Source organism: Natator depressus, chromosome 6, assembly GCF_965152275.1.
Source record: "Natator depressus isolate rNatDep1 chromosome 6, rNatDep2.hap1, whole genome shotgun sequence".
In the NCBI taxonomy this organism is placed as follows: Eukaryota; Metazoa; Chordata; order Testudines; family Cheloniidae; genus Natator; species Natator depressus.
The window spans coordinates 22873238-22899741 of record NC_134239.1 but is presented as its reverse complement, the minus strand read 5'-3'; the positions used below and the strand labels follow the sequence as shown (position 1 = coordinate 22899741).

At 46.0% G+C, this 26504-nt stretch overlaps 2 protein-coding genes across 10 annotated transcripts in view; one reads left to right on the top strand and one right to left on the bottom strand.

The window, feature by feature from the left end:
• TSPAN4 (tetraspanin 4) overlaps positions 1 to 15401 on the bottom strand; it is a 652187-nt gene extending 636786 nt beyond the window's left edge. For 4 of the 7 annotated variants that reach the window (XM_074954799.1, XM_074954801.1, XM_074954800.1 and 1 more), the window contains exon 1: positions 15092 to 15398. The gene's annotated coding sequence lies outside the window, so the exon portion shown is untranslated. Of the gene's footprint in view, positions 1 to 15091 lie in introns of all 7 variants that reach the window. The other 3 variants (XM_074954795.1, XM_074954794.1, XM_074954797.1) reach the window with 1 other exon arrangement.
• On the top strand, positions 15292 to 23884 carry POLR2L (RNA polymerase II, I and III subunit L). 3 transcript variants are annotated; one of them, XM_074954804.1, is made up of 4 exons: positions 15292 to 15501; positions 16779 to 16932; positions 17275 to 17382; positions 23464 to 23884. In XM_074954804.1, the coding sequence occupies exons 2-4, from the start codon at positions 16910 to 16912 to the stop codon at positions 23570 to 23572; spliced, it is 240 nt and encodes a 79-aa protein (XP_074810905.1). In that variant the 5' UTR covers positions 15292 to 15501; positions 16779 to 16909; the 3' UTR covers positions 23573 to 23884. The 3 variants fall into 3 exon arrangements, with proteins under 3 accessions (XP_074810905.1, XP_074810906.1, XP_074810907.1); XM_074954805.1 differs by lacking the exon at positions 16779 to 16932 and having other exon boundaries at positions 15303 to 15501; XM_074954806.1 differs by lacking the exons at positions 15292 to 15501; positions 16779 to 16932 and adding an exon at positions 15705 to 15833.
• The last annotated feature ends 2620 nt before the right edge of the window (positions 23885 to 26504 follow it).

The following is a 26504-nucleotide window of genomic DNA, read 5'->3' as shown; positions in this document are numbered from 1 at the left end:
CTCACTCTCACAGACCTTGGGAGACAGGCCAGTCCTTGCTTACAGACAGCCCCCCAACCTGAAGCAAATACTCATCAGCAACTACCCACCACACCACAGAAACACTAACCCATGAACCAATCCCTGTAGCAAACCTCATTGCCTACTCTGTCCCCATATCTACTCTAGTGACACCATCAGAGGACCCAACCACATCAGCCACAACATCAGAGGCTCATTCACCTGCATGTCTACTAATGTTATATATATCATCATGTGCCAACAATGCCCCTCTGCCATGTACATTGGCAAAACCGGACAGTCCCTATGTAAAAGAATAAATGGACACAAATCGGACATCAGGAATGGTAACACACAAAAGCCAGTAGGAGAACACTTCAATCTTCCTGGACATTCTATAACAGATTTGAAAGTAGCTATACTTGAACAAAAAAAACCCTTCAGAAACAGACTTCAAAGAGAAACAGCAGAACTAAAATTCATTTGCAAATTTGACACCATTAATTTGGGCTTGAATAGGGACTGGGAGTGGCTGGCTCATTACAGAAGCAGCTTTGCCTCTCCTGGAATTGACACGGTTAGGATATAGATATTCAGGCCTGTCTGTAAAGGCCTATACTCTAAGAATTTAGGTATATTCTTATCACTTGGCTAGTTATAGAGGTATAAAAGAAATAATCAAAATCACTGTCTGCCGGTGTAAGAGCCTTCTCTTACTGTGACAGTCTGAGGCCCTGTTCTTAGGCTAAGGCCTTTGGCTAAGCAGCAGAGGCAGCCATAGGCTGGGAAGCGAACGGTCAGATCCTCACATTCCAAACTAGTCACATTGAAATAAGGTGCTATTGGGCTGTTAGGAATACAATCCTGTCCTGATAATGCCTATCACCTCCAGAGAAAGGGAAGTGCCTAGAAGATGTAAGAGGAAACTTAGTTTGATAGCATCCTGTCTGGCAAGAACTCACTTATCAATAGCTGGGATGTGAAATCCTCATTTCTGTGTTGTTCTATCACTGTAGTCCTCATTTCCCTATTGTTTGTCTGTATAATCTCTGTCTGGTTCTGTGATGGTTTCTGTCTGCTGTATAATTAATTTTGCTGGGTGTAAACTGAATTAAGGTGGTGGGATATAATTGGTTAAATAATCATGTTACAATATGTTAGGATTGGTTAGTTAAATTTCAGTAAAATGATTGGTTAAGGTATAGCTAAGCAGAACTCAAGTTTTACTATATAGTCTGCAGTCAATCAGGAAGTGAGTGGGCGGGGAAATTGGAATCATGTTTAGCTAAAGGGGGAAATGGGAACAGGGACACAGGTAAGCAAGCCTCTGTGGCGTCAGAGCTGGGAAGGGGGACACTAAGGAAGGAAACTGGAATCATGCTTGCTGGAAGTTTATCCCAATAAACATCAAATTGTTTGCACCTTTGGACTTCGGGTATTGTTGCTCTCGGTTTACGCGAGAAGGACCAGGGAAGTAAGTGGGTGAAGGAATAAGCCCCCTAACAGACACCTCCTCATCTATTGTTAGGACTGGACTACATCCACCCTGATCGAATTGGCCCTGTCAACACTGGTTCTCCACTTGTGAGGTAACTCCCTTCTCTTCATGTGTCAGTATATTTATGTCTTCATCTGTAACTTTCACTCCATGCATCTGAAGACGTGAGGTTTTTACCCACGAAAGTTTATGCTCAGATAAATCTGTTATTCTTTAAGGTGCCACCGGACTCCTTGTTGTTTTTGTGGATGCAGACTAACACGGCTACCCCCTGATACTTGACACAGTTACCCAAGGTACTATATATAACTCAGCACATTCCCTCCCCCTACCATATCACCACACTGTTCAAAAAAAGGGTGTGTACCACTGGGTGAAGCTGATCACGCTGTTGGAAAGCTCTGTGAAAGCTTCCCCTGAACAGCTCTGCCAATGCATCTCAATCCCTAATGCAACATCCCCTGAGGCCCCAAATGCAGCTCACCAGTAAGCTGTCAAATTCCCTCCCTGTACTATTACAGTTCCAGGGCCTCTCCCCTCCCAGAGCATCTCATATCCTGACCTGCAGCCCTCTGTTACACCAGTGCCGCTATTACAATGTGAACAAAATCCTGGTAGTGGCACTTTAAAGGGGGCGGAGGGAGAGAAACTCACTAGAGACCAAACCAGCTTCGGAATCCATATTTATAAAGGTGTGGGAAGGATTAAATGGCTTTTTTTTCCTCCTCTTTACCCATTAGAACATAACAGTTCCTGGCCCATCATATAAATAAGTGCAATAAAAACCCTTTTGCAGAGTAGTTACTGTGCATGTGTAGCTACCACTTGAATACCATGAAGTTCATTAAAAAAAATAATAATAATACAACAAGAGTGATTCAATGAACTCTCTGCTAAATTACAATTTAATATCTGCACTTTAAGTGTTGGACCCCTACAGTTACTGTTTCTGCAATGCAATAACTTCAGCCCCGCTTGTGAGACCAAACATGTCGCCTTAATGCATCCTTAAAGTGACAGAACCACCAGACTGAGCAGCTTTATCACCCTCAGGGCACACAAAGTAACATGCTTAATCTGATGAGTGATGCCGAAGCAGCGCCTGTCAATATTTTATGAACCATTTGGTTGTTTTTTAATTTAAAAAACAAAACAGCAACTCAGTAAACAGAAACGGCACGCTCCTTCTAGATGGAACAATCCTGGACGTGCAATGGCCCATTTCATCCAAGTGATATATTATCTCCTTTGTGTTTACACCTTTTTTTCATGCCGATTGCTGAAATCCCACTTCACCACAAGACTTCAGGCTCTGCTTCCCGACAGGGATGGCTGCTTAGAAAGAGGATCGTCTCTCATCAAGATGTGACAGGCCTCTCGCAGGGAAGCTTCAGGGCTGCTTTAGAATGTTTACCTTCCATACAGCATCACAATCTGAGCACGGCATGTGAACATTTAACAAGGTGAATTTGCATGCCTAGCTCCTTGCCCTACCATTGCTACTTCTTCCCTAGTCCCCGGAGCTTGAATCCAAATATTAGGGTTCAGAGGCCTCCCCCAATCCCAGATCCATGGATTCAGCCAAAACTGACTCCTACTTACAGTTGGAGTTCCTACTCCTAATGTTGCTATGCAGTCTTGCAAGGAGCAAGAGAGATCCTTCACAGAAGATATGCACAGAGGACAGCCTAACATCAGGCTTGAAATGCAACCACAAAAATGCTCTGGAATCACAAGGTTCAATCCCATCAGGGACTCAGTAATTCATCATTCCAAGGCACAAATTCACTATCACGTGTAGGGGTCTCTCATATAAGATCTTGAAAGAAATCAGCAAAGCTTTGATCTTTTGTGCAGTCATTAATGAGCTCAGAAAACCAGAACACCTGTTTAAAAGAGCCGTGTTTTGCTGCAGTATCCTTAACCAAAATGTTTCTCTCCCCTTAGTACTGTATGTACTGGTTATTAATGTGGCTAGGACCTTTCCACTCAGAAGATGGCCATGGTTCCATGGTGCTGTATGAATGTTTCTGCTTCTATTGGATGTGCTTCTGACTTTAACCGGGAACACAATCAAGCTGTTGGAGATCAATCCTACAAACACTTACTCCTGCCTGGCAGAAGCCAAGACCATGAGTTGCTAAGCACTTTTGGGTCCTTTTGAAGGAAAATGTAACAAAGTAACCCCAAGAAGGAGAATAATTATTATGACATCTGAGGACACTTGCAGGAAATGGCAGAGCTGATGGACAGCTGGAGCAGTCTTGATTAAAATGCTGCCATGGGCTATTACTGAGTTTTTTGTCTGTGGGTTTTTTACATGAAATGGTCAATTAGCTAGCAATATATTCATGTCATCAAGACTTTTCTCTCGTGAGGTGGGTCAATCAGCTCACTGCATAAACAAGACCAAGAGAGGCAAAAATTAGTTTTGCCTTGAAACAACCTTGCTGAAACCAAACATATCAGATCAATGCAGCATTTAACAGGTTACATATCTGCACCTGGGGAAATTGAGGAGTGGAGGTGGGATCCTTATGGAGTTCTGTTTGTGTCCTTTCCCATCTCACTTCTTCTGTGAGAAGTGACAGACCATTGCAGGGAAAGGCAGGTCTAGAATTATATATATTACATACACTCACACTCATTCTACCTATGGCAATTTTTGCAGGTGCCCCTTCACAATACAACAATAGTTTCTGTGAGACAAACTTCTTTATGATGTCAGATGTCCAATGGACAACTCTTGATTCTCAGTTATGCTAAGGCCCCTTTACGACACTGTCAAAATAAAAAAAGGTCTTATTAAAATGAATGGAAAGTTCCCCTTGAGAATGCTCCCTGTGCAAAAGGTGTTCCCAGGCAGAATAAAGCTGGCATAAGGGCTCTGCTCCCAGCAGAGGGGATATATTGGGGAGGGGCATGGGCAGAGTATACTGCTCTATAGCTACTCTCTACTTCCAGGGCCAAGACCCACTGTGGGCCTGGGGAAGCAAGTCAAATTACAGCAGCCCTCAGGCAGCTCGGACTTACATCAGAGGCGACAACTTGCCACAGAACACAGCTAAATGCCACTTTTGTTCCCCACCTCTGTTCCTGCCCCAAATCAGAACCCTTGTCTCCACAGATTGACTAGATAGACAAGAAATGCAGCAATTCTTGCCACTTTCCAAAGGGATCTTTTAAAACATGAACAATTAGTATTAATTATTTGTATTGCAGTAGCACGTAGAAGGCACAGTCATAAACCAGAACCCCATTGTGCTAGGTGCTGTACTAACATGACAAAAAATAAAAATAAAAAAAGACACAGTCCCTGCCCCAAAGAGATTACAATCTAAAAATAAAATAAATCTTTACATGAACAATAGAACAAACTTTACATCCAGCACAATGTTTTACACAGTATTACGGTGAAATACTGTATATGTATTTGGGATGTGTTGGTGGGACTGTCACACATTTTATTTTCCTAAAAACTGGGGATTTTAAGAAACATCTGCTACTCAACATATATTTGTATATAAAAGGACGTTATGCCGATAATAGAAAGCAACTCTTTGAATCCTTTCCATCGGTCGTCACTAATGAAGTCTATGGGTGCAAAACTGAGTTCATTCCGCCCCCATTAGGAAGCCAATTACACTGGGAAAAAAATGCAATTAGCAAGGTGTAGAATAAACAGCCTGCCACCTGCCTTTAATAGCAGCCCCACTTCAAACAAGTCAAGGTCTCGGCAAAGCTTTCAGAATTGGCAATGGATATTATACGTATTTACTCAGCAGCTGCTCTTCATTGCAACAAATATTACAGTCTTACCAGATAAGGTCAACATATTTTTTAAAAATACACTAAGTATTAAACCCTGCTTTGAAGCTGCAAATGTTGCTTTTAATGAAATCAGCAGTATCAGGCTTTTCTGTATCACTGTGAAATCTGCAGTTACATTCCCTAGCTTAGAGTCATATTTCCCTTCATTTCTACCGGTTCAGCAGCTTCTGAATTTGTTTCACTAAATCCAGGGGCCTGGACAGCTATTAAACAGCACTTGCGGGGCTGATGGAGCTGTTAAACAATGCAATGCATTGAGCAGCCCGGCAGAGTAGACCATTCATTCATCCTATCATCGTCCCTTTCTTTTGTTCTGACCTTCAGCCACCTCTCCATTGTCGGATGCAGAAGGTACATCAAATGAGGGCAAAAAGGGCAATTTTCCCACTCAGCCATTGATGTAAAGGGCAGCCAGTCAAGATTTCAGCTCAGCCCTTTGCCCCTTAACCAGAAGAGGGCAGAGTGCTTAGGAGGAGGAAAAAAGAATAGTACTCTTACCCCTTTTCGGGGAAGGTACTTACTGTGCAGAAACCCTTCTGGCCCCTTCCAAAGCAGTGTGACTAGTTGCAGAAGAAGTCACATGCAATGCACTGGACGGAATGCATCCCTGCTTGGATGGAATGTCAGTGAGTGACAGGCACTACTGTGTGGTACATGAGGACTAGTGGAAACCAAAGGTAAATCCTTTGTAGGGAGAGACTGGTCTACACTGCAAACTTAGGTCGATATAAGCCACGTTAAGTCGATCTAATAATGTAGCTGTCTACACTACCAAGTCCCTTCTATTATTTTTCTGAACAAAAAAAGTAGGTGTAGTGGGTATTGGTGGCCACTCCAGCTACACAGAGGGTGCTCTCTGAAAAAGACTATTTATGTGCATGGGGATCCTCCAGGGAGATCTCTAGGAAGCTTTCATGGAGGTATTCTGCAATCCTTTGCAGAAGATTTCTGAGAAGGGCTGCCTTATTTTGTCCACTAGAGTCCCTCTGTAGCCATCTTTGCCCAGTTCTACATCCTCCTTCCCCAAACATCCTATGAGGTAGGGCAGGGCGGGAGTTCGGTATCCCTTGCACTCAACACCAGGGATGTTGTACAAGCACCAGAAGGTGCCCATTCCCACATCTTTGAGTGTTATTGCAGTGCATCAGTAAGCAAGCTTTCTTTGTTTCTCCCCCCCCACACAGTGTTATCTTACTTTTCTTTGCTGTCTCGGTGTGTTTGTGTGCATAGAAAACTTAACGGATTGAGGAGAAAAGGTTTGGTTGGTGTGGGTGGAGTTTACAGGCGGAGAAAATGCAATGGAGGGGACAGTTTGGTAAGGAACACCATAGATAAGTGTCACATTACTCTGGCTCATTGCTGAAACTGGCTTTCAAAGCCTCCGCAGAGCCCCTCAATGTGCTCTTCTTATTGCCTTGATGCCTGGCTGCTCAAAATTGGCTGCCAGACGATCTGCTTCAATCCTCCACCCCAGCAGAAACTTTTCTCCCTTTGTTCACTGATACTATGGAACACAAAGCAGGCAGCAATAACAATGTGGAGAGGATATTGCTTTCACTGAGGTCTAACCTGTACACAAACATCGTCAGCGACCTTTTAAACATCCAAAGGCACATTCCACCACCATTCTGCACTTGCTCAGCCCGTGGTTGAACCAGTCCAGGCTGCCGTGGTATGACTTTGTGAACCATGAGAGCAAGGGGTTGGCTGGGTCTCCCAGGATCACAATTGGCATTTCAACATCACCAATGGTTATTTTGCAGTCTGGAAAGAAAGTCCCTGCTTGCAGCTTTCTGAACAGACCTGTGTTCCTAAAGATGCACACATCATGCACCCATTCCGACCATCCCACACCGATGTCGGTGAAATGGCCCCGATGATCCACCAGCGCTTGTAACACCATTGAGAAGTACCCCTTTCAGTTTATTTACTCTTTGGCAAGGTGGTCTGCTGCCAAGATAGGGATATGCCTTCTATCTATAGCCCCACCGCAGTTAGGGAACCCCATCGTGCCAAAACCATCCACTATGTCCTGCACGTTACCCAGAGTCACTACCCTTCTTAGCAGAAGTCTGTTAATGGCCGTGCAAACTTGGATCACAACAGATCCCATGGTAGATTTGCCCACTCCAAATTGATGCCCCACTGACCCGTAGCAGTCAGGCGTTGCAAGCTTCCACACAGCTATTGCCACTCACTTCTCCACTGTCAGAGCAGTTCTCATTTTAGTATTGCTGCGCTTCAGGGCTGGGGAAAGCTCTTCATACAGTTCCTGGAAACTGGCCTTACGCATTCGAAAGTTCTGCAGCCACTGCTCGTCATCCCATAGCTGCATAATGATGCAGTCCCACCAGTCAGTGTTGGTTTCCCGGGCCTAGAAACTGTGCTGAACCATGTCAAGGGGCCGTCAACAACTGTGAATTGCTCTGCTCTAGGTCTTCCAGCAGGGCTGCTTGCGTAGCATCACATTGTTCTGTGCGGCGGCTCATGTATCAGCTGCGTAAATACTGCAGGATAAGGCGCAAGTTGTTTGTAATGCTCACAACAACAGTGTACAGCTGAGCGGGGTCCATGCTTCTTGTGCTATGGCATCTGCACGGGTAACCCAGGCTTACGAAAAAAGACGCGAAAAAGGCTTGGTTTGTTTGTTGTTGATTTCAGGGAGGGAGGTAAGTGCATCATGGGAGGTTAACACCATGTTCCCATAACCACCTGCGCCAATGTTTTGGTCCCATAAGGCATTGCAAGCCCAACCCAAAATTCCACTTGGCTATGTGCACTATGGTATAGCTACCCACAGTGCAGTGCTCCATGCATCAATACAAGCCCTGCTAGTGAGGATGCGCTCCACCGACACAATGAGCGTAGTGTGGACATGCAAGATCAACTTGCTTAAATCGGAGGTGGGAGAGTGAAAGAAGAAACCAGCAATTCCTTTTCTCCCCTCAACCACTCTGTCCTCAACTTCTGATCCATAAAATCTTCCCATTCACTCTGATTCCTAAAATCCACACTTTTTTCCTTTAAGATTTTTCACTGTCCTTGATTCATGTAAGGGTCAGTAGCGTGGCACTGAGAGGATACCACCAGTGTTTAAGGCATCAGATTGAGACTTCTGATGAACCAACTCTCCCTGAGATGGACCGAGCACCTCAATAAAGATATTTCTTCTCTGAAGGACCAACGGAGAAAGCAGGAAGTGGAGCTTCTGCTTCTAACTAGACAAGGGGCCAAATGTCTACAGGTTTTAAAAAGGGTACCGGTCAAGATTAACAGGTCTAAAATTTTACCTCTCTCAAAGGAACACTTACAAAAAAGACTCCTTTTGCCTTTCACCAAACGTGGGTTGTGATGGAGATACAATCAGAGCTTCCCACGCCTGGGCAAATCAGGTCACAACAGGCTGTATTCACCACTGCTCTGCACCTTTTGTGGTCATTTACCCCGAGTTAAATAAATGTAAATTCAGAAATACAACCTCCTGCACAGGTGTAAATGTTCACACAACATGCGATGCAGCAGAGAATCAGTTTCTACCTGCAAGAGAGAGTACAATCTCTCTCACACACACACACCCTCCCTCCCTCCCTCCCTCCTCAGGGGATTATGAAAAGGAAGCCTCCAACACATGCCTTCAGTTTCTCAGCTTTACCTGCAGGCGGAGCACACATCTATCAAGCCACCATTCTGCAGTACAAACTACAAAAGGAGAAGGTCACAGGAGACGCAGCCTTTCAACATGGCTAGATGCAGAAAGTCACTTGCCCTCACACATTATAAAAACACTTTGGGGATGGTTCAGCCAGGCAGGTCACTTAATTGGCTGAATATTCTTAACCCTCTTACTTGAGAGGCAAAGGTGCCCCAGGGCAATGGAGCGGCTGCTGAAACAACAGACTACAGTATTCCACAGAAAGTACTTTATGCAAAAGAGTAGGAAGGAGCATCTGCCTTTTAAACAAACATGTACGATATAAATATTCATCGCTATGATTGTTTTATACCCTAAGCCTAGCTGTACTTTGCAGGTCTACATCCATCCCAAGTCCTCAAGATGTGTTCAACCCCTACAGTGTTGGCGCCAAGGTAAGTACAAGCAGCCTTCGAAAGCTATGCCAGCATCAAAGAGAATCTATAAGTACCTAGCGTCTAGTGCATTAATCGGAGAGTGCGTTATACAGGTGGCTGCAATTTCACAACAAAGCAGCACTAATGGCAAAGTTTGCTTTAAGAGATGCCCCTCCAAAAATGTGTTTAGGGGGAGGGTCTGGTGTCACACTTTGTTACTCATCATAGCGAAGCAACTTATCGAATCAAACAAAAATAAGAAACTAGTCCACAATCCCCCTACCTGTTCCAATTCCATTAGTTCTAGACCAGGGGCGGGCAAACTTTTTGGCCTGAGGGCCGCATCAGGTTTTGGAAATTGTATGGAGGGCCGGTTAGGGGAGGCTGTGCCTCCCCAAACAGCCTGGCATGGTGTGGCCTGGCCCCCGATCTCCCTGACACCCCCCCCCCCCCGGACTCCTGCCCCATCCACCCCCTCCCCCCGCTCTCTGTCCCCGACCGCCCCTGGAACCCCCACCCCTGACTGCCCCCCGCCGCCCCATCCAACCCCCCCTCTCCTTCCTGACTGCCCCCCAGGGACCCCTGCCCCATTCACCCCCCCCTTCTCCCTGTCCCCTGAATACCCCCCCGGAACCCTCGCCCCTGACTGCCCCCATTCAACCCCCCTGTTCCCCGCCCTCTGACCGCCCCAACCCCATCCACACCTACGTCCCCTGACCACAACCCCAAATTCCCCTGCCCTCTATTCAAACCCCCCTGCTCCCTGCTCCCTTACTGTGCTGCCTGGAGCACCGGTGGCTGGCAGCGCGGCTGCACCAGGACAGGCAGCCGCGCCGCCCAACTGGAGTGAGCCATGCACTGCGCAGCAAAGAGCACCGGGTCAGGCCACGGCTCTGCAGCTGCACTGCCCCAGGAGCTCACAGCCCCGCTGCCCAGAGCATTGCGCCGGCAGCACAGTGAGCTGAGGCTGCGGGGGAGGGGGAACAGCAGAGGAGGGGCCGGGGCAAGCCTCCCAGGCCAGGAGCTCAGGGGCCGGGCAGGAGGGTCCAGTGGGCCGGATGTGGCCCACGGGCCGCAGTTTGCCCACCTCTGTTCTAGACGACCCTCTTATGCTCATTGTTGAGGAGCACTCTGATAGGGTCATTAGCTGTGAGCCATATAAAGCATCCTGCAACCTCTAATAACTGTTCAAAGACACAAAGATCAGGGGGCTGCCACTTACTGAAAGTGGTGGAAGGCCTGGGGAATGGTATAGTGTGAAAACTTCTTGGCGTGTGAGATATAACTACACACTTCTAGGGGCATAGAGAACTCCAATACTTGCAAAAGGAGATATTTTACAAGTAGGACCCAATTCAATTTAGTGCCAAAGAGCATGGGTTGGTATTAGAACATATAAAACATTTACGTGTAGAGGAGCTGGAAGCTGGAAATCCCATGGGATGCAGCTATCCACCCAATAAAGTAGCAAGGAATCACCCTAATAAGAATGTGCCAAGGTTCATAAATTACTGACTCTGCTTCTTAAAACACACAAATGGTTTAAACAGCCCATTGTGGCTTGGCAGGAAAATACGCTCAGAACAACAGGATACACAACAGGCAGCATAAAATGTTCTCAGATGTAACAATCTCTGCAGTTCCCAGAACATAACAATCCTTAAATTTCACAGGATCAAAAAAGGACATGAAATCTATTAGATCATTAAGCCACTCACCCAGCCAGGGTAGGCTGTGTACACAGGACAGATCAGATGTTAAAATTAATACCATGTCTAGAGCATAGTAATGTATTCTTGATGAAGATACAAATGAAGAAATGTCTGAGAATTTAGGTCTGAAAGTTGCTGTCAGGTTAAAATTCAGTTTTGTCTTCCTTAAAATTAATAAACACATTTCCACAACTTAACAGCAAAGCCCTGACCTACCTGTAGGGTTACCTCTCTGTCACGAACCCCCAGCAACAGCACCTCCCTTTCTCACTCTCACTTCCTACTTTCTGCCTGCAAATACAAACACTTCACTTCGCAGTTCAGCGAGAGAATTCCTGTAGAGCCCCAGTCCTGAACAGGTATCAAATCACAATCTCAAAGTTCACCAAAAAAAAAAAAAAAAAAAAATCAAAGGAGAAAAATAAATAATGAACACGCACACAGTTCTCATTGGCCTCAGAATCTACGACTCACAGCAGTTCATCTGCCATTGATGCCAAGTCAATTCATTCTGTTCACAGCTAAAGATAATTATTGTTCCTGGGACTGCAAAAATCATAATCGTTTCGTTGGTGCTTAGAATTGTTTATAAGTGGTTTTATAATCCCAAACCTCATTTGTTATAATGGAAGTATTTGCTCTTCTACAGTTCAAACTGGGTCTGGAGTTTCTGTGCATATGGTCAATAATCTGTGTTTTCAAAATAAGAGTCATGTAAGATGTATTAATATAAGCTGTGCATTAAGACAATTATTTATATGCCGGGCAGTAATGGCTCCACGCTTTGCATTGTGTAAAGGGACTGTTGCCCCTTACTAACATTCAGTGGGAGTGTTTTAGTTGCTAGCTCCCAGTACTCAAAGGGGAAGGGTCGATGGGAAATCAGGACCCTGAGACTGATAGTCCCCAGGAACAATGGGGAGAGGCCAATGCTCCAGGTCAGCCTGAATGACAGGGCGGGCAGGCTCATCAGGGAGTCAGGAGGCCAGGGATGTCCTCTGTGTGAGCTGGAATTGCCTGGGTCAGACAGAGTGGGGCCAAGCTAAGGAGAAAGCAGGGGCACAAGCTGAGCTGGGGAGCAGAGCTGTGCCAGATCCAGAGAGAGCAGACCCTGTCCTGGGAGCAGAGCTGCAGCCCCAAAACCAGAGGCACAGCCCAGAGAGAGCAGACTTGCCCTGGGAGGAGAGGTGCAGCAACCAGAGCCAGAGGGGCCAGAAAAGCAGCCCAGGAAGCAGGTCAGTGCTGGGAGCAGAGTCCCAGAAGCAGCCTGCAGAGCAGACCTGTCCTGGGAGCAGAGCTGTAGCAACCAGAGGCAGAGGGGCCAAAGAGGCAGCCCAGGGAGCTGGAGGCAGAGCAGCAGCAGCGCTGAGACAGAGCGGTGGAGCTGGGGCTGGAGCCGTCCGGAGCTGGGTGCAGTGAGCAGCTGGGGAGAGTGAGGGGGATCCTGGGCAGCGGGCCCAGCACAGGCAGACACCTCAGCCAAGAGGATCTGCAGGCCAGACTTGGATCGTAACCCGGACAGGGCAGGGGCGACACTGGGAAGAAGGGTCCTACCACTTAGAGCCTGAGAGCATGTGGCCGCTACCAGAGCAAGTGTCCAACCCACAGCATCCCTGCAGCACAGCCAGGGCCTGAGAAGAAGGCCTGGGACTTACAAGGAACAGACTGTGAACGGCCCAGACATTCCAGAGACACTGTTTGTGGTGGTCCCTGCCACAGAGCGGGTTGATGTGTTTCCTTTAACCTTTCCCATTTTTCCTTATTCTTTTTAAAATTAATTGTTTATTAAATAACTTGCATTTACTTTAAATTGTATGTAATGGTCAGTGGGTCAGAGAAGTGCTCAGTGCAGAGAGAGTACCCCGGAGTGGGGACACCCTAGCCCCTGTCCTAGGTGACCACAGCAGGGTTGGGGGTCGAGCCCCCCAGGAATCCTGGGCCCAGCCTTGTTGGGGTTATGAGGACTCTGCCAGACAGGAGAGTGGAAGGGAAGTCCTCAAGGGCAGGGAGGCCACTGGGTAAAGGAAGTGGGAGTGAGGACTCAGATCCTTTCGCTAGCCCACTTCGCCCACTTCACCGGGGTAGTGCAGAAGCCAGGAAAGTTCCCCACAATAGCGGGACTATTCCTCTGCTTACAATTGTATCAAATCTCAGATACTTCAGAAAATTACCACTTTAAATAAAGAAAATTAGCATAATGTTAATGTTGTAACAAGTGAACAATAAGAATTGTCCAGAGTCAGACTGATTCTCTATCCTACGATCCTCACCCCCCAAAACAACTAGATGTGCCCCCAAAGCTGGTAGCAGCCACACCTGTTTACATTTTTTAAGCACATACACTTCCTCACATCTTTAACTTAGTCTAATGAAATACCTCTAACAACAACAACAACAAAACAATTTAAGATGCATTTTTACACATTACCAAAAGTCTCTTAGTTTTTGGGGTATGCAATGAGATCATTTGTCACCTTGTTTACAGCAACCCCTGAACTCCTTCTCAGTGGGGCATGACCCTTTCTTTCCCTGCCCTTCTCCCTAGATATTGCAACGCCTTTCTAACAGTGCATGATGGAGCTGTGCTGCCTTGGCACAAAGGAAATGAGCCAACACTGGTGAGTAGTGCCAATGTTAAATTGGAACATTCTTGCTTTGGCCACACATTGTCTTTTAAATTTACATTAACAACATGAGTCACATTAACATCTGTCCCTTACAGGGCCATTTTCAAGTTTAATTTGGCTCTAGTTTAGATTATGTAAAAATAAACTCTCTTACCAATCTAAAATAATTAGAACTCTCCCCATTTTGTTTTAATTTCAATGAAATCAGTTGTTTTAAACCAGTAAACATGCCCCTGCTGTATGAGAAATTCACCACGGAGAACAGGGAAGTGAAACTGACAATAAACAAGAGTAAAACAAACCACAGTGATTTTCTTCACACAAGTGGAGAGAAGTGTAAAAACTAAAAAAGAATGACAAGTAACTTGGATTTTTTAAATGATTTCTCTTTTAAAACTTTTATGTGCTATTAGTAACAGATAAATACATTTGCTTGCAAACAATAATTGATGTCTGTTTTTAAATTGGCAGAGTATGTGACCTTTTTTGTGCAAATACCTCCACAATTGTTTGCAGGCAACCAAATTCAGAAACGTCACATTTCATAGAAAAATTATTAAAATACATAGCAGTACATCCGAATTCCCTTCCTGCAAACGTAGGGTGCCTTGGGGCCCACCTCCATTGACCTTTGAGATGGTTTCTTCAGCGTGAGAGATTTGTATTTGTACAGAATAAGTTTTTTGTACGACATCAAATATCAGCTCTATCAAGTCTCACGCACTTGGATAGAGACTCCCTCCCTTTCGAATCAAAAGCACTATATTAATCAAGTACCAGACAGCATTGTGAAATCAGATCGGATTAATTTCCAAGGGCAGTTTTTGTGTGGGTATTTTTTAAGTCTCTCCACGTTCGGATACGGGATTTTGCACTCTGGGGTGTTTTTTTGTTTGTTTGTTTGCTTGTTTCTAAATCTCAGCTGGTCATTACGGCTTCCAAGCAGCCTTGGGGGCATGTCTTTGCAAACCACTACGGAGCTCTAGGGGCATTTCTTGCATTGCAAAAAAGGAATCCACAACTAGCGGTGCCCAGAACAGAAACGCCCCGTGCCCTGCCCTACCTCACCCCCCCCCCCAAACAACAGTAGGTGGTGAATGCCCTCAAGCAACCGAGAGAAGCCCCTCTTCAGCTCTGCCTCTCCCCCCTGCTCCCCCCGCAGCAAGCACAACTTGTTGGTGCTGAGCTGCAGCCACCAGTTGCACTATCCACTCATGCACAAACCCAAGCACTAGCTGGGGTGGGAGATGAGGGGGGGGAGTGAAATCGGACTTCTTTTAAATCCCGCTATTAAAGCCCAAGCAACAAGTGTCTGCAGAGAGCGCCTGGGAATCATTAGGAGTGAAGAGAGGTACCTGACACTGCACCGCCACTGCAGCTGCCTCCAGCCTCTGAGCTCCCCTGCTCCAGCTGCTGCTGCTGCTGCTGCTGCTGGGCGCTCTACGCTCCGAGAGCACCAACTGTCACTCAGCGCACGCGAATCGCGAACCCACCCTGAACGAGGCTTTCTTGAGCCAACCGAGACGCCGTCGGTTTGGGATGTACCATCCTGAAGCCGGGGGTGGGGCTGAATTGTTTATTTCCCCGCGCGCGCTATGCCGTAAATCGCTATTATCACCGGTTGCATTGCGCCTTGTGTCTGCTCCGCTCCCCCCGCCAAATCAGGTATAGTGGTATCGCCGACGGAGAGGTGCAACTGCCGTTGGAGCAGCGGTAGCGGCGCGTGCGGGGTGAAGCTACCGGGCGCGGTGCAGGCCCTGCTGAGGTAACGGGAACCAGTGACTCGGGGAGGAGAGGGGCTGTGAGCGAGTGAGAGCCCCAACGGGCCCCTGCCCCGACCCCGACCCCGACCCTCTTTCAGTCACCGCCCCCTTCCCAGCAGCGGTTCCCCTGCCCGGAGCCCCCGCCTCTTCCTTGGAGACACCCACCGGGGTCTCCCCCCGCCCCGGCTTCGCGCGACCCGTAGCCGCCCCGCGGCTTCCCGCGCGCAGTTCGCCCAGTGCTTGGTCAGGGAGCCCCGAGTGCCCCCCTCCCCCCGCCTGCAGCGAGCGCGCCCGGCGGGGCGGGGAGACGGTCCTGGGCCAGCGCATCCGCGTGGTGAGTGTAAGGCGGGGCCCGGCCCCCGTGCGCGGCCGGGGAGGGGGCCCAGGCGCTGTCCGGAAGTGGCGCGGAGCTCAAGGGCCCGGGGGTCCCGCGGAATCCGAGAAGATCAGGGTTGGGAGCGACCCCGAGTGCAACCCCCTGCTCAAAGCAGGAGCAGCCCCAGCTAAATCATCCCAGCTAAGCCGGGCCCTAAAAACCTCTCAGGATGGAGATTCCCCCACCTCCCTAGGTAACCCGTGCCTGGGCTTCACCCCCCGCCCAGTGAAATAGCACCTCCCCCCGTCGCCGCAGCCCAGGCCCCCACAGTGAACCACCTTGTTTCTGAACAAACCAGCCCCCCAGCAGCTGCCTCCCGCCCTTGGGTCTAACACGGCTGCAGCGCCGAGCTGCTGTTCAGTGGCACTTGATCCACTCAGCTGCTGCGCGTGCGCCCCCCCCCCTTTTTTTTTAAATTTCTAATCCAAGGTATGTCGAGCAAGACACCCTAGCTACCACCGGTGTAAACTGCTTAAACGAGTACGGCTGTGTCTACAATGCCACTTTCAGCGCTTAAACTTTAGACGTTCAGGGGTGTGAAACAAAGGTTTTAGCGCTGAAAAGCGCCAGTAAAGACAGCACTTTATCCCAGCTATAAAATTACCACTGCTCGTTAGGAGTGGGGGGGGGGGTTTACCGCCGGGAGAGCTCTCCCCTGGCGATAAAGCGGTCACAGCGCTTCGGTGGCCGCGCTGTAACGTGGGTAGCATAGACATACCCTACGCTGCCCATGTCACAGCATTGCTGTGGCCACACTGTAACGTGGGCATTGTAGATGTACCCTAAAGGGCCCCACAGAGGCTCTTTAGGCGCCCCATAGTGTCTCCTACATGGCTCTTTTTAGCAAGTAAAAAGAGCTCTTTTTACCATCCCGCTGCCAGAGCCTTTCCTCTCCCGCAATAGGAAAACGTTCCAGCAGCGGGGAAGCTGCCAGAGCCTTTCACTGCGCTGTGTACGTACATACATACATACATACCACAGTGAGGAATGGGGATACAGCCTGCTTTTCACGGCGGTGCGGAGCTAGATGTGTAATGCCTGTACTCTGCACGCAGTGGTAAGTGCAGACATAGCCTCAGGGGGGTTGTGTTAAAACTGCTTGTGGACTGAAACTTCTAAGCAACAAAACATAAGTGTCTGAACTGAAAGGCTAATGTACAGCTGCTCTATACTAATAATAGGTTAATCAATCCAGTAGTATCATTAAAATAAACAAAAGGAGAATGTTTATACTTGGGTGGTGGAGCTGACCCTTCCAGCTGTGGTGCAGTCCTGGAGTTCCCACCTCCCTTTTGCCCTATGTGAAGAACTTCCATTGTGATATTTTATAGATGCATCAAATGCATTCCGACATGTAAACGCAAGCAGTAAGCGCGTTATTTGGTTAATGTTTTGACAGTTACTGCAAGAAAATGATTATCCCGGTCAGATGCTTCACCTGCGGCAAAATAGTTGGAAATAAGTGGGAGGCATATCTTGGCCTTCTGCAAGCAGAGTACACAGAAGGGTAAGTATTTCTTTATGCTCCTTGGCCCTGATCTTGCAAAGACTTAGCCAGACCTGGCCTATGCTACAGGGGTAGATTGATGTAAGACATCTTACGTTGACCTAACTCTGTCTTTGTCTACACTACAATGGTGCTCCCGCTGATGTAAATTGCCCACTACATAGACTTAATAACGCCACCTTCATGAGAGATGTAGTGCTTAGGTCAATGAAGTTAGGGTAGCCCAGTGTCTATATAGGCACTGGAGATCCGGCCCCATCACTGACAGTCGGCCACCAGGTTCACAGCTCTTCCCGCGCCCCCAGCACTGTCAGCAGGGCATTGGTCTCAATGGGAGCTGGAGAAGAAATGTGAAATAGCAGCCGTGAAACTGATAAGAATGTCAGTTCGCTTCTGGTAAGCTCCCTGCTGTGAAATTGATCCCCACCCTGGGCACACAATGCCCCTTGCTCCAGCTGTCAGTGCCCCACTGCAGTCTGAGTAAGCGCTCCCGGTGAGGATGTGCACCACTGGCAGGAGGAGGGTAGCGTGGACACCAAGAGCCGATTTAATTCCTGCGGTGGCTGTAGGTTGACCTAATTTTGTAGTGTAGACAGGTCCTCAGTGTTCATGCTTTGACTTCGCTGGGGTAGTGCCGTAAGTTAAGTATGTGTGTAAATATTCACAGGCCCTAGTTTGCCACTTGACTGCTTTCGCTGCCTGTTAAGTTTCCCGCAGGGGTATAGGGCTGGTGAAAACTCCTACCGTCTACCTCTTGTCTGTAAACTGAACAAGGGCACCCACCACTTGATTTTTCAGGGATACTGGGCATTCACATCTCTTATTGAAGCCAGTAAGTGTTCAGCAACTTAGAAAAACTACCCTTTCTGTCCAGCGCTTTTTCTAATCGCTGAAGGGGGAGACTTCACCACAAAGCCTACACCACTGTTCCTTCAACCATAGAGGCAGAAAAAAGCCGTTATATCACCTCGCCAAAGGTGGCGGTGATCGGAGGCTTGAGTAAAGACCCAATCAATCTCAGGCTGTCTGACTTAAGTTATGCCAACATAAGCTTTAGTGTATTCAGGGTGTGAATAAACCAACCCCCTGAGCGACATAAATTATACTGACATAAGCATTGGTGTGGACAGCGCTATGTCAGCGGGAGAGCTTCTCCTGCTGACACAGCTACTGCCACTCACGGGGGCAGGAGTAGTTAAGCCAGTGGAAGAGCTCTCTCTCGTTGGCGTAGAGCGGCTACATTTACAGCCACTAGCGCCCCTGTGTACTTGCTAGTGTAGCCATGCTCTTAGATGAACACTGTAGGGGTGAAAAATAAACTGAATTCAACTTTGCCAGCAGTTTGTTACATCAGGACTGCAACTGGAAAATAAATGAAAGAGGAGGGGATTATAAGTGGAGGCCAAGATTGTCAAAAGTAACTAGTAATTTTGGGTACCTACCCACTTGAGCTGTGTGCCAGAGCACGTAATTTCTGAAAGTCAAGTCCCTGTTAAGGTGTCTCAGGTTGGGCACCCAAATTTGCTAGTCATCTTTGAGAGCTGACTGAGGGGTTTTTGGGAGCATGTTCTATCCTTCAGATGAAATGATTAATCACATAATTGTCCCTCAATATTTGGTTGATAACCAAAACACTACTCCACATTTAGCATAGGCTACTTGGAGCTGCCCAAGAACCAGAATTATCCTGTAACTTGGAGACTTCTCTCAAGTCACACTATAAATCTCAGTTATGCACCAGACAGATCCTAAGTGTCTGCTTGAACATTAGGAAGCATAACACTGTGCGTTGAAATAAGCTTTCCTTTCATAAGTCATTTAAAAGTAAATCACATAAATCATTTGTAATATTTTACCAACTGTTATGTACAATTGGTAGATCAGAAAAAATAATATATTGTGCATTTGACAATTCATTATGTATTGCTACTTGCAGTGTTTATTCTGCAGCCGGTTTCCCTTTAAGGCAATTTATAACAAATCCAGCTTTCTATGAGGTTTGGGGCTTAAGACTCCCAGCTTTACCAGACAGACTATGAAGCTGAGATTAGTTTTAAAAAAAACAAAACTAAAATCTTCCCTTGCCTCGCTTTAAACACACGGGGATTCATAATCCACCCCTTTAGCCTCTTCAGAGCTTCTTGCCAAGGTTGTAGAAAAGACTTATCTCACAACTGAGATTTTTTCTCATTTGTCAGTTGTGTTAGATGAATGTGCAGTGAGGCCCAGTCACTACTTTTCCTAAATCCCATTGCTGTCCTGGAGTGCGTACTTGTAAGTGCCCTTCCAGAAAGATCACACCAATGGATGTTGTTGAGCTCAGATACTGCAGGTCCAAGAAGGAAATTATGGCAATTTGTGCTGTAGCTTCATCGTATAGAGTTAATTATAGCTTATAGTAACAATACAGAGCAGGGTTCTAAGAATTTTTTTTGTAATGCTCATTTTAATAGCTATTTATCATGGCTGTTTTCAGTGGCAGCTTGCTAACGACCATTCAGTTCCTAGATAGTGTATTTGTTTTTTCAGTCTTTCCTTTAAGTAACTCTACTTAGAGGAATGCCAAAGCCATGAACTATTTGTATGTGGCAGAAATGTACATTTGAGACTTGATAGGATTTTTTTGACATATTGTGGACCTGGTTCTGAGCTCACTAGTGTAAATCGGGAGCAATTCAACTTTGTGGAGTTACACCATTGTAATATCAGAAGCAAGGCTTCTGGCACTAAAACTTGGGCTACAGCTACGCTAGAGAGCTTACAGTGGCACAGCTGCACTGATGCAACTTAACTACTCCAGCCCTCATGAGTGGTGGTAGCAGCTTTCCTGCTGCCATAGTGCTTTCCACACCGGCGCTTATGTCACTCAGGGGAGTGGTTTATTCACACCCCTGAGCAACATAAGTTATGCTGACATAAGCTGTGGCATAGATATAGCTTTAGAGTTACAAAGAAGCTCAAATGATAAATGCAGCCTGAAATAGAGCATGCCCTAGGCGCGCACATTGATTTTTTTTTTGTACCATTTCGTTGTATGGATTCCTATATCCCCTAAGGTGAGGAGAGTTTCTGCAAGCTCTTCTCTACTGTGCCATGAGCAATGAAACTGCATACAATTTTAGGTAATGGTATGCAGCCTTCTGACAATCATCTGGGCAGATAAATGTCAGATGCAACGGAAATCACTTATTGTAACTTAAATGAGTGAGGAAAATGGAACAATGTGTAGTGCAGGGGTGGGCAAACTACGGCCCAGGGGCCACATCCAATCCTCCAACCTGTTTAATCTGGTCCTCGAGCTCCTGCTGGGGAGCGGGGTTTGGGGCTTGCCCTACTCCTACGCTCCAGCTGGGGCAGGGGGGTTGGAGGCCGCTCTGAGCGCGTGTGCCGAGGCTCCCGGAAGCAGCAGCATGTCCTCCCTCCAGCTCCTATGTTTAGGGGTAGCCAGGGGGCTCCGCACGCTGCCTCGCCCCAAGTGCCACCCCCACGGCTCCCATTGGCCAGGAACTTCAGCTAATGGGAGCTGCAGGGGCGACGCCTGCAGATGGGGCAGCATGCAGAACCACCTGGCCACACCTCCGCATAGGAGCCAGAGGGTGGACATGCTGCTGCTTCCAAGAGCTGCTTGAGGTAAGCGCCACCCGGAGCCTGCACCCCTGACCCCCTACCATGCCACAACTCCCTGCCCCAGTCCTGATCCCTCTTCTGCACTCCAACCCCCTGCCCCAGCCTGGAGCCCCCTCCCACATCCTGAACTCCTCATTTCTGGCCCAACCCCAGAGCCCACACCCCCAGCCAGAGGCCTCACCCCCTCCTGCACCCCAACCCCAATTTCATGAGCATTCATGGCCCACCATACAATATCCATACCCATGGGCCAAGAAGCTTGCCCACCCCTGGTGTAGTGGCAAACTGCAGTGTCTCACTAAAAAAAATGTTTTCCTTCCTTATAAGCACAGGTTTGTGGAAGGTTGAAGAGAGGGAAACATCTAAGGAACTGGTGCTTCTGAGTACTGATTTAGCTGAAACTATACAGTGTATACGATTTCTAAACTTGTAGCTCATTCTTGTATTCTGCAGCTCTGACTGTCAGAACAGTATGACTCGAGAGGTCAGAATTTTCCAAAGTAACTGTTACTTCTCAGACTTAAACTCTTCCAATTTGAAAAGTGTTCTGCTTTGTAAAAGTATGAAGATGCAGTGTGATGCGTTAGTCATGAAAACCACACTGCCTGTGCCCTTATCACAAAGATATGCATTTACTATAACAACTGTCTCATGTACTACTTGAAGAGTAACTTCTGCACATACTTGTTTTGCACTGGAAAACATACTTGCTGTTGAAGCCCCCCTCTTTAAAACCTTAAAATAAATTGAATAAAGTACTAGCAAAAACTGTAGGAGCAATCCTAAGCCAACAGGTGGAAGGACTAGCTGACTTAATAGAATTTCTGGAACTTGTGATTCTGAGAACATTGTTTAGTCCTTATCACATCCACCCAAACAGTTGATGTAAAAGCTTCCTGGACTTCTTTCAGTGATTACAAAGTTCATGAACAGCAGCTCTTCCCATTCAATCTCCTGTACAGTGTCACAATTTTGTTTTAAGTTCATTTTGGGAATCAAATACTGGATTATTACAGCACTGAATAATGCAAGTCTAAAGATTACTAGGATTCAGTCCATATATTTCGAGGATAAACCAGTTTTGAAGAAAACTGAACTACATTTATTTATGATCCATGGGTTGGGGCTACAAAGTTCAGATGCTACTCTACATCCACTGGGAGATGTGTACAGTGAGTGAGGGTAGAATATGGTTCAGGTAGTGACCAAACTTGTAATTACATTTAGCATCGCTTAAGAGTAGGTAAAAGGTGGAAAATAATACAGGGCACTTTTAAGTGTGTGTATTGTCTGAGCCATTTGCCTTATTACCCAATTCACACATGCAGTTGCATATGCTTAAATTATTAGAAAATCTGGTTCAACTAAAGCATCCCATTTATGAACAGAGGTAGTTCACATTTGTGACCCATTAAAGATAGCTTCAGACTCGTCTATGCTTCTTTTCAGGTAACTTTTGGCCTTCATCTTTGCAATAGGAGTGCCTCATATTTTAATGTATTGACCCTTAAACATCTCAGAGGTAGGCAAGCATTATCTCCAGTTTTACAGATAGGAAACTGACAGATTGTTTGTTTGAGCTGGAAAACTAATCTACATCTTTCAAGTGCCTTAACCACACACTTGACCTTTCTTCCACTCTAACAGTAGCAGGGTTCCTAGTTAGTATAGATGTGACCAAACTATATTCAAGTAACTGGCTTAAAATCATGGACAGTTTGACTTATCACAGTAGTGGGGGATGCTGTTACAGTACAAGGTTCAAAACAGCATCCTGTTACCAGGCTGTCATCTCTGGTCATCCAGATTTTTAAACCAGAGTAGGTCCCCCTCTATGCTACCAGTTGCAACAATGGTGAAACCAAGTCCCCTTTCTCCATTATAATAATGTAAATGGGGCCTAAACGGGCTGCATGGGTTTAGTTAAAAGTCATGTTCACAACCATGAAGTCTAAAAACAGGTTTCCTAGCTGGAAAAACTTGCATTCAGCTTACTTGTCATGGGTTGAGTTTGACGTTGTCTTTCATAGTGGAGAGAATCCTTCTGAACTATACATAGAGCTTTTGGATTTCCAGAAGCAGTTAATTGTGTCCCTATGGGAATTAGGCAGAGTCAGATTTACCACCTGTAAGAACAAGGTGGAAATATCAATGTCAGTTTGATTCTGTATTTAACTTTAGTTCCACAGAAAGGGTGGGACCCCCTTGTTGATTTAATCTGACAGGAAGAGCAGGCTTCAGCTACATATCCTGCTCAGCAGCAACACTGGAAAAGAACATTAACAGAAATAAAGATACCCATCCAGGGCCAAGCAGGAGTTCTTAAAAGCTGCCAACTACCCCTATGTTTCTCTTGTCACTCTAGTTTAAAGTCTCAAGTATGTTGCTTAGGACCATTTTCAGTGCTACTGTTCTAAGGAATGCTTTTTCACTGTATCATTTGTTCATCGTCAGGGATGCCCTGGACGCCCTAGGATTGAAGAGATACTGTTGCCGTCGCATGCTGCTAGCCCATGTGGATCTGATTGAGAAGCTCTTGAATTATGCCCCTCTAGAGAAATAAGCAGTGGGTGGAAGGTTTCATACTGCAACCATATGGGCCAAAAAAGCACCACTAGCAAGCCTCCAACTGTACTGTTCAGGAGTTAGAGAGATGCAAGCCATTCATACACCAGCCAATGAAGGATTTCACTTTCCAGCCACTAATCTGTTCCAAGGAAGCATTTGAAAGATGAAATCCACTTACAGTCCAGTATTGGAATTTAATTAAAATGCGGACGGAAGATTTTTTTGCAGCAGCCTGACAGTCAAGTAGGCAGTTTTCCTTCCCTCTTTTCCCTTTCCTTCAGTACTTTTAAGAAATTTTCACCCAGTAACAGTATTTAATAAAGTTTTTTTTATGAAATGTAGTCAAGTTGTTTCATGATTATTACAGAATTGTATTTAGTTGTCCCCTTTCTCTCCCCAGTCCAATTTCAGTTGCTGGATAGGGTTTTAGTGTCCACTAACTTGAAATTCCTTATTCCTGGTGTTAAAGTTAAAACACCAGTCAATACTGAAAAGAAATTGTTCCTTCTCTTGAACAGTTGTCTACACTAGTGTACAGGGAAGAGGCTGGGTATGAAGTTCTGAGTTCCAACATAGTATCTAGATTCCTTACTACGTAAGAAGAGAGAGGTCATTTTGTAAAAGCAGATATTCCTCTTCATGGTCAGTGATAGTAGGGGGTATTTCCTACCTCAGGGAATGTAGCAGATGACTTTTGCTAGAACTTAGTTTAGAACACTGACTTAGTTTAAAGCAAAGGGAGCAGCGATTATAGCTCTGATCCTGCACACACTTACATGCTTAACTTGTGAGCTGTCCCTCTAAAGCCAATTAACAATTTAAGTGAAGTTGAGCATGCATGTTAGTATTGGCAGGACAGAGGTCTATAGCCTTGATCCTGCAAGGTGCTGAGCACCCTCCACCTGATTCAGCAAAGCACGTAGTCAGGCGCTCAACTTAAGAGTACATGAGCAGTTCTATTGAAGTCAATGGGACTATTCACATCTTAATGTAACATATGTACTTAACTGCTTTCCAGGCTCAGGGCCAGAATATTCAACAGCTTGCAGGACTGAACACTAGGTCCTCAGCAGTTACTCTCACATAAATCTTGGCTATTAGAGTGTGTGTTAGGTCAGACTCTTTCCACCACAAGTCTGGAGGATAGTCACCCCTTAACCTCTGGATGCTGTCAGAAGAGACATCAATTTAGTCTTATAGCTAAAGGAAGGACTATACTTCTCTCACTGCGCCCTTCCCAGCATGTGGTACCTGTATCTCTACTGGCTGAAAGAGTTAGTTTCCACATACAATTCCCCTCCTCACCACCCACAAAGAGTAAGAGGCACATTGTGTCCTGCATTGTGTGCATGCCCAGAACTCTCCCCTTGAGAATGCAGCTTCAGCCTACACGCAAATGTCAGACATAATTCATAGCCACACTATGTTGCTAGAAGATAAACTGGAGCAGATTATACAATAATTCTCTAATTTGGAGACCATATTCCTTGGCAACATTCACTTTCTTGGCACATATAGCTCAGCTGCTGAGTAAGTAGTAAATGGATTTTTTTTTCCCCCATAAGGAAAACTGCAAAGTTGGGTTAAACAAAATCTGGTTTCTAGAGGAGTGCTGTTTAATAACTAGGACTATTACTGGGCACAACTGCCTCTCTATAAGTGGTCCAGTTTTGCCACAGTACCTTTCATTGGGCTTTAACAATTTTCTATAAAAAAGTTATCAAGTTTCTAGCTATATTGATCAGTCCCAGGAATCTTTATAGTTTAAACTTCCTTTAAGTTTATTACTGACAGTTTTCCAAATGAAGAACTGCGGAATGTTGTATTTTAAAAACACGTTTTATCCTAATGCAAAGGGCATTAAGTGATTAGTTTTGGCATTTGTGTGTCACAGTTGGATAGCTTATGTTCTGCACATCTGCCATATTATCTAGGAAAATGCATTAAAAAACATTGTTTAAGGCTTCATGGTTAAAGGGACACTGTCGCATACATTAGATACTTTTTCAAAAGTACTCTTCCCTTAGAGGGCAATCCTGTACACTTGTGTGGGGGGTGGCTGGATTAGATGAGCTAAAGGCTTTTTCAGGTCGTAATTTCCATGATATTAAGCAAGTGCCCTGTTTTACACACACTTTAAAAAAAAGTCATCTTGGGGACACAAGTGTATTCTCTTTCACAACAGATGCAACACAAAGTAGTGTGATAATAGCAGCAGTAGCTCTAGAGCTCTGTGTAGGTCCTACAATGGAAGTAGTGATTTATTTCTTAAAACCACAGATCTAGTTCAAAAGACATGCTTCTCTCGGGCTCCCATTGTGTTTGTGCTTAGATCTTCGACTTTCCTACCTTATGACTCCAAATTGAGTCTTCCAGTCAGAGACTGGACCTTATGCTAAACAAAAAAAAAAAAGTGGGGGAATGGTAAGTCACAGTAAACAAGCACTGGGGGAAAAATAAAAATAAAAAATACAGCACATCAGACAACCTATCCGCACCAGAGTCCTAGCTAAGGTCCTGGATATGTCAACCATCCTGAGAGTTGATATCAGCACAGAAAATGACCCGTCAGGAGATCACACAAATGGACAATGTACTGGAACAGGCTAATGCTCGCCTCAACACCACAAACCCAAGAGCTTTAGGAATAAAAGAAAGTGGAAGGCGCTGAGCAGGAATGAGGACAAAACACTAGAAGATGCAACAGGCACATGAAGTACTTAGCTACAAAATTGAAGTCTTAGCTCAATCTCTCAACCTATATGTGGCTAATTTGGGGACTACAGGTAAGGAAGAATCTGTATTTACAAAAAGAAAAGGAGTACTTGTGGCACCTTAGAGACTAACAAATTTATTTGAGCATAAGCTTTCATCCGATGAAGTGAGCTGTAGCTCACGAAAGTTTATGCTCAAATAAATTTGTTAGT

Bases quoted from the DNA above. Each gene is read 5' to 3' on its own strand.
- POLR2L (XM_074954804.1), top strand. From the start codon at position 16,910: ATGCCTGTACTCTGCACGCAGTG. The intron at 16,933-17,274 runs GTAAGTGCAGAC...ATGTTTTGACAG, and splicing joins CCTGTACTCTGCACGCAGTG to TTACTGCAAGAAAATGATTA. The intron at 17,383-23,463 runs GTAAGTATTTCT...GTTCATCGTCAG, and splicing joins CAAGCAGAGTACACAGAAGG to GGATGCCCTGGACGCCCTAG.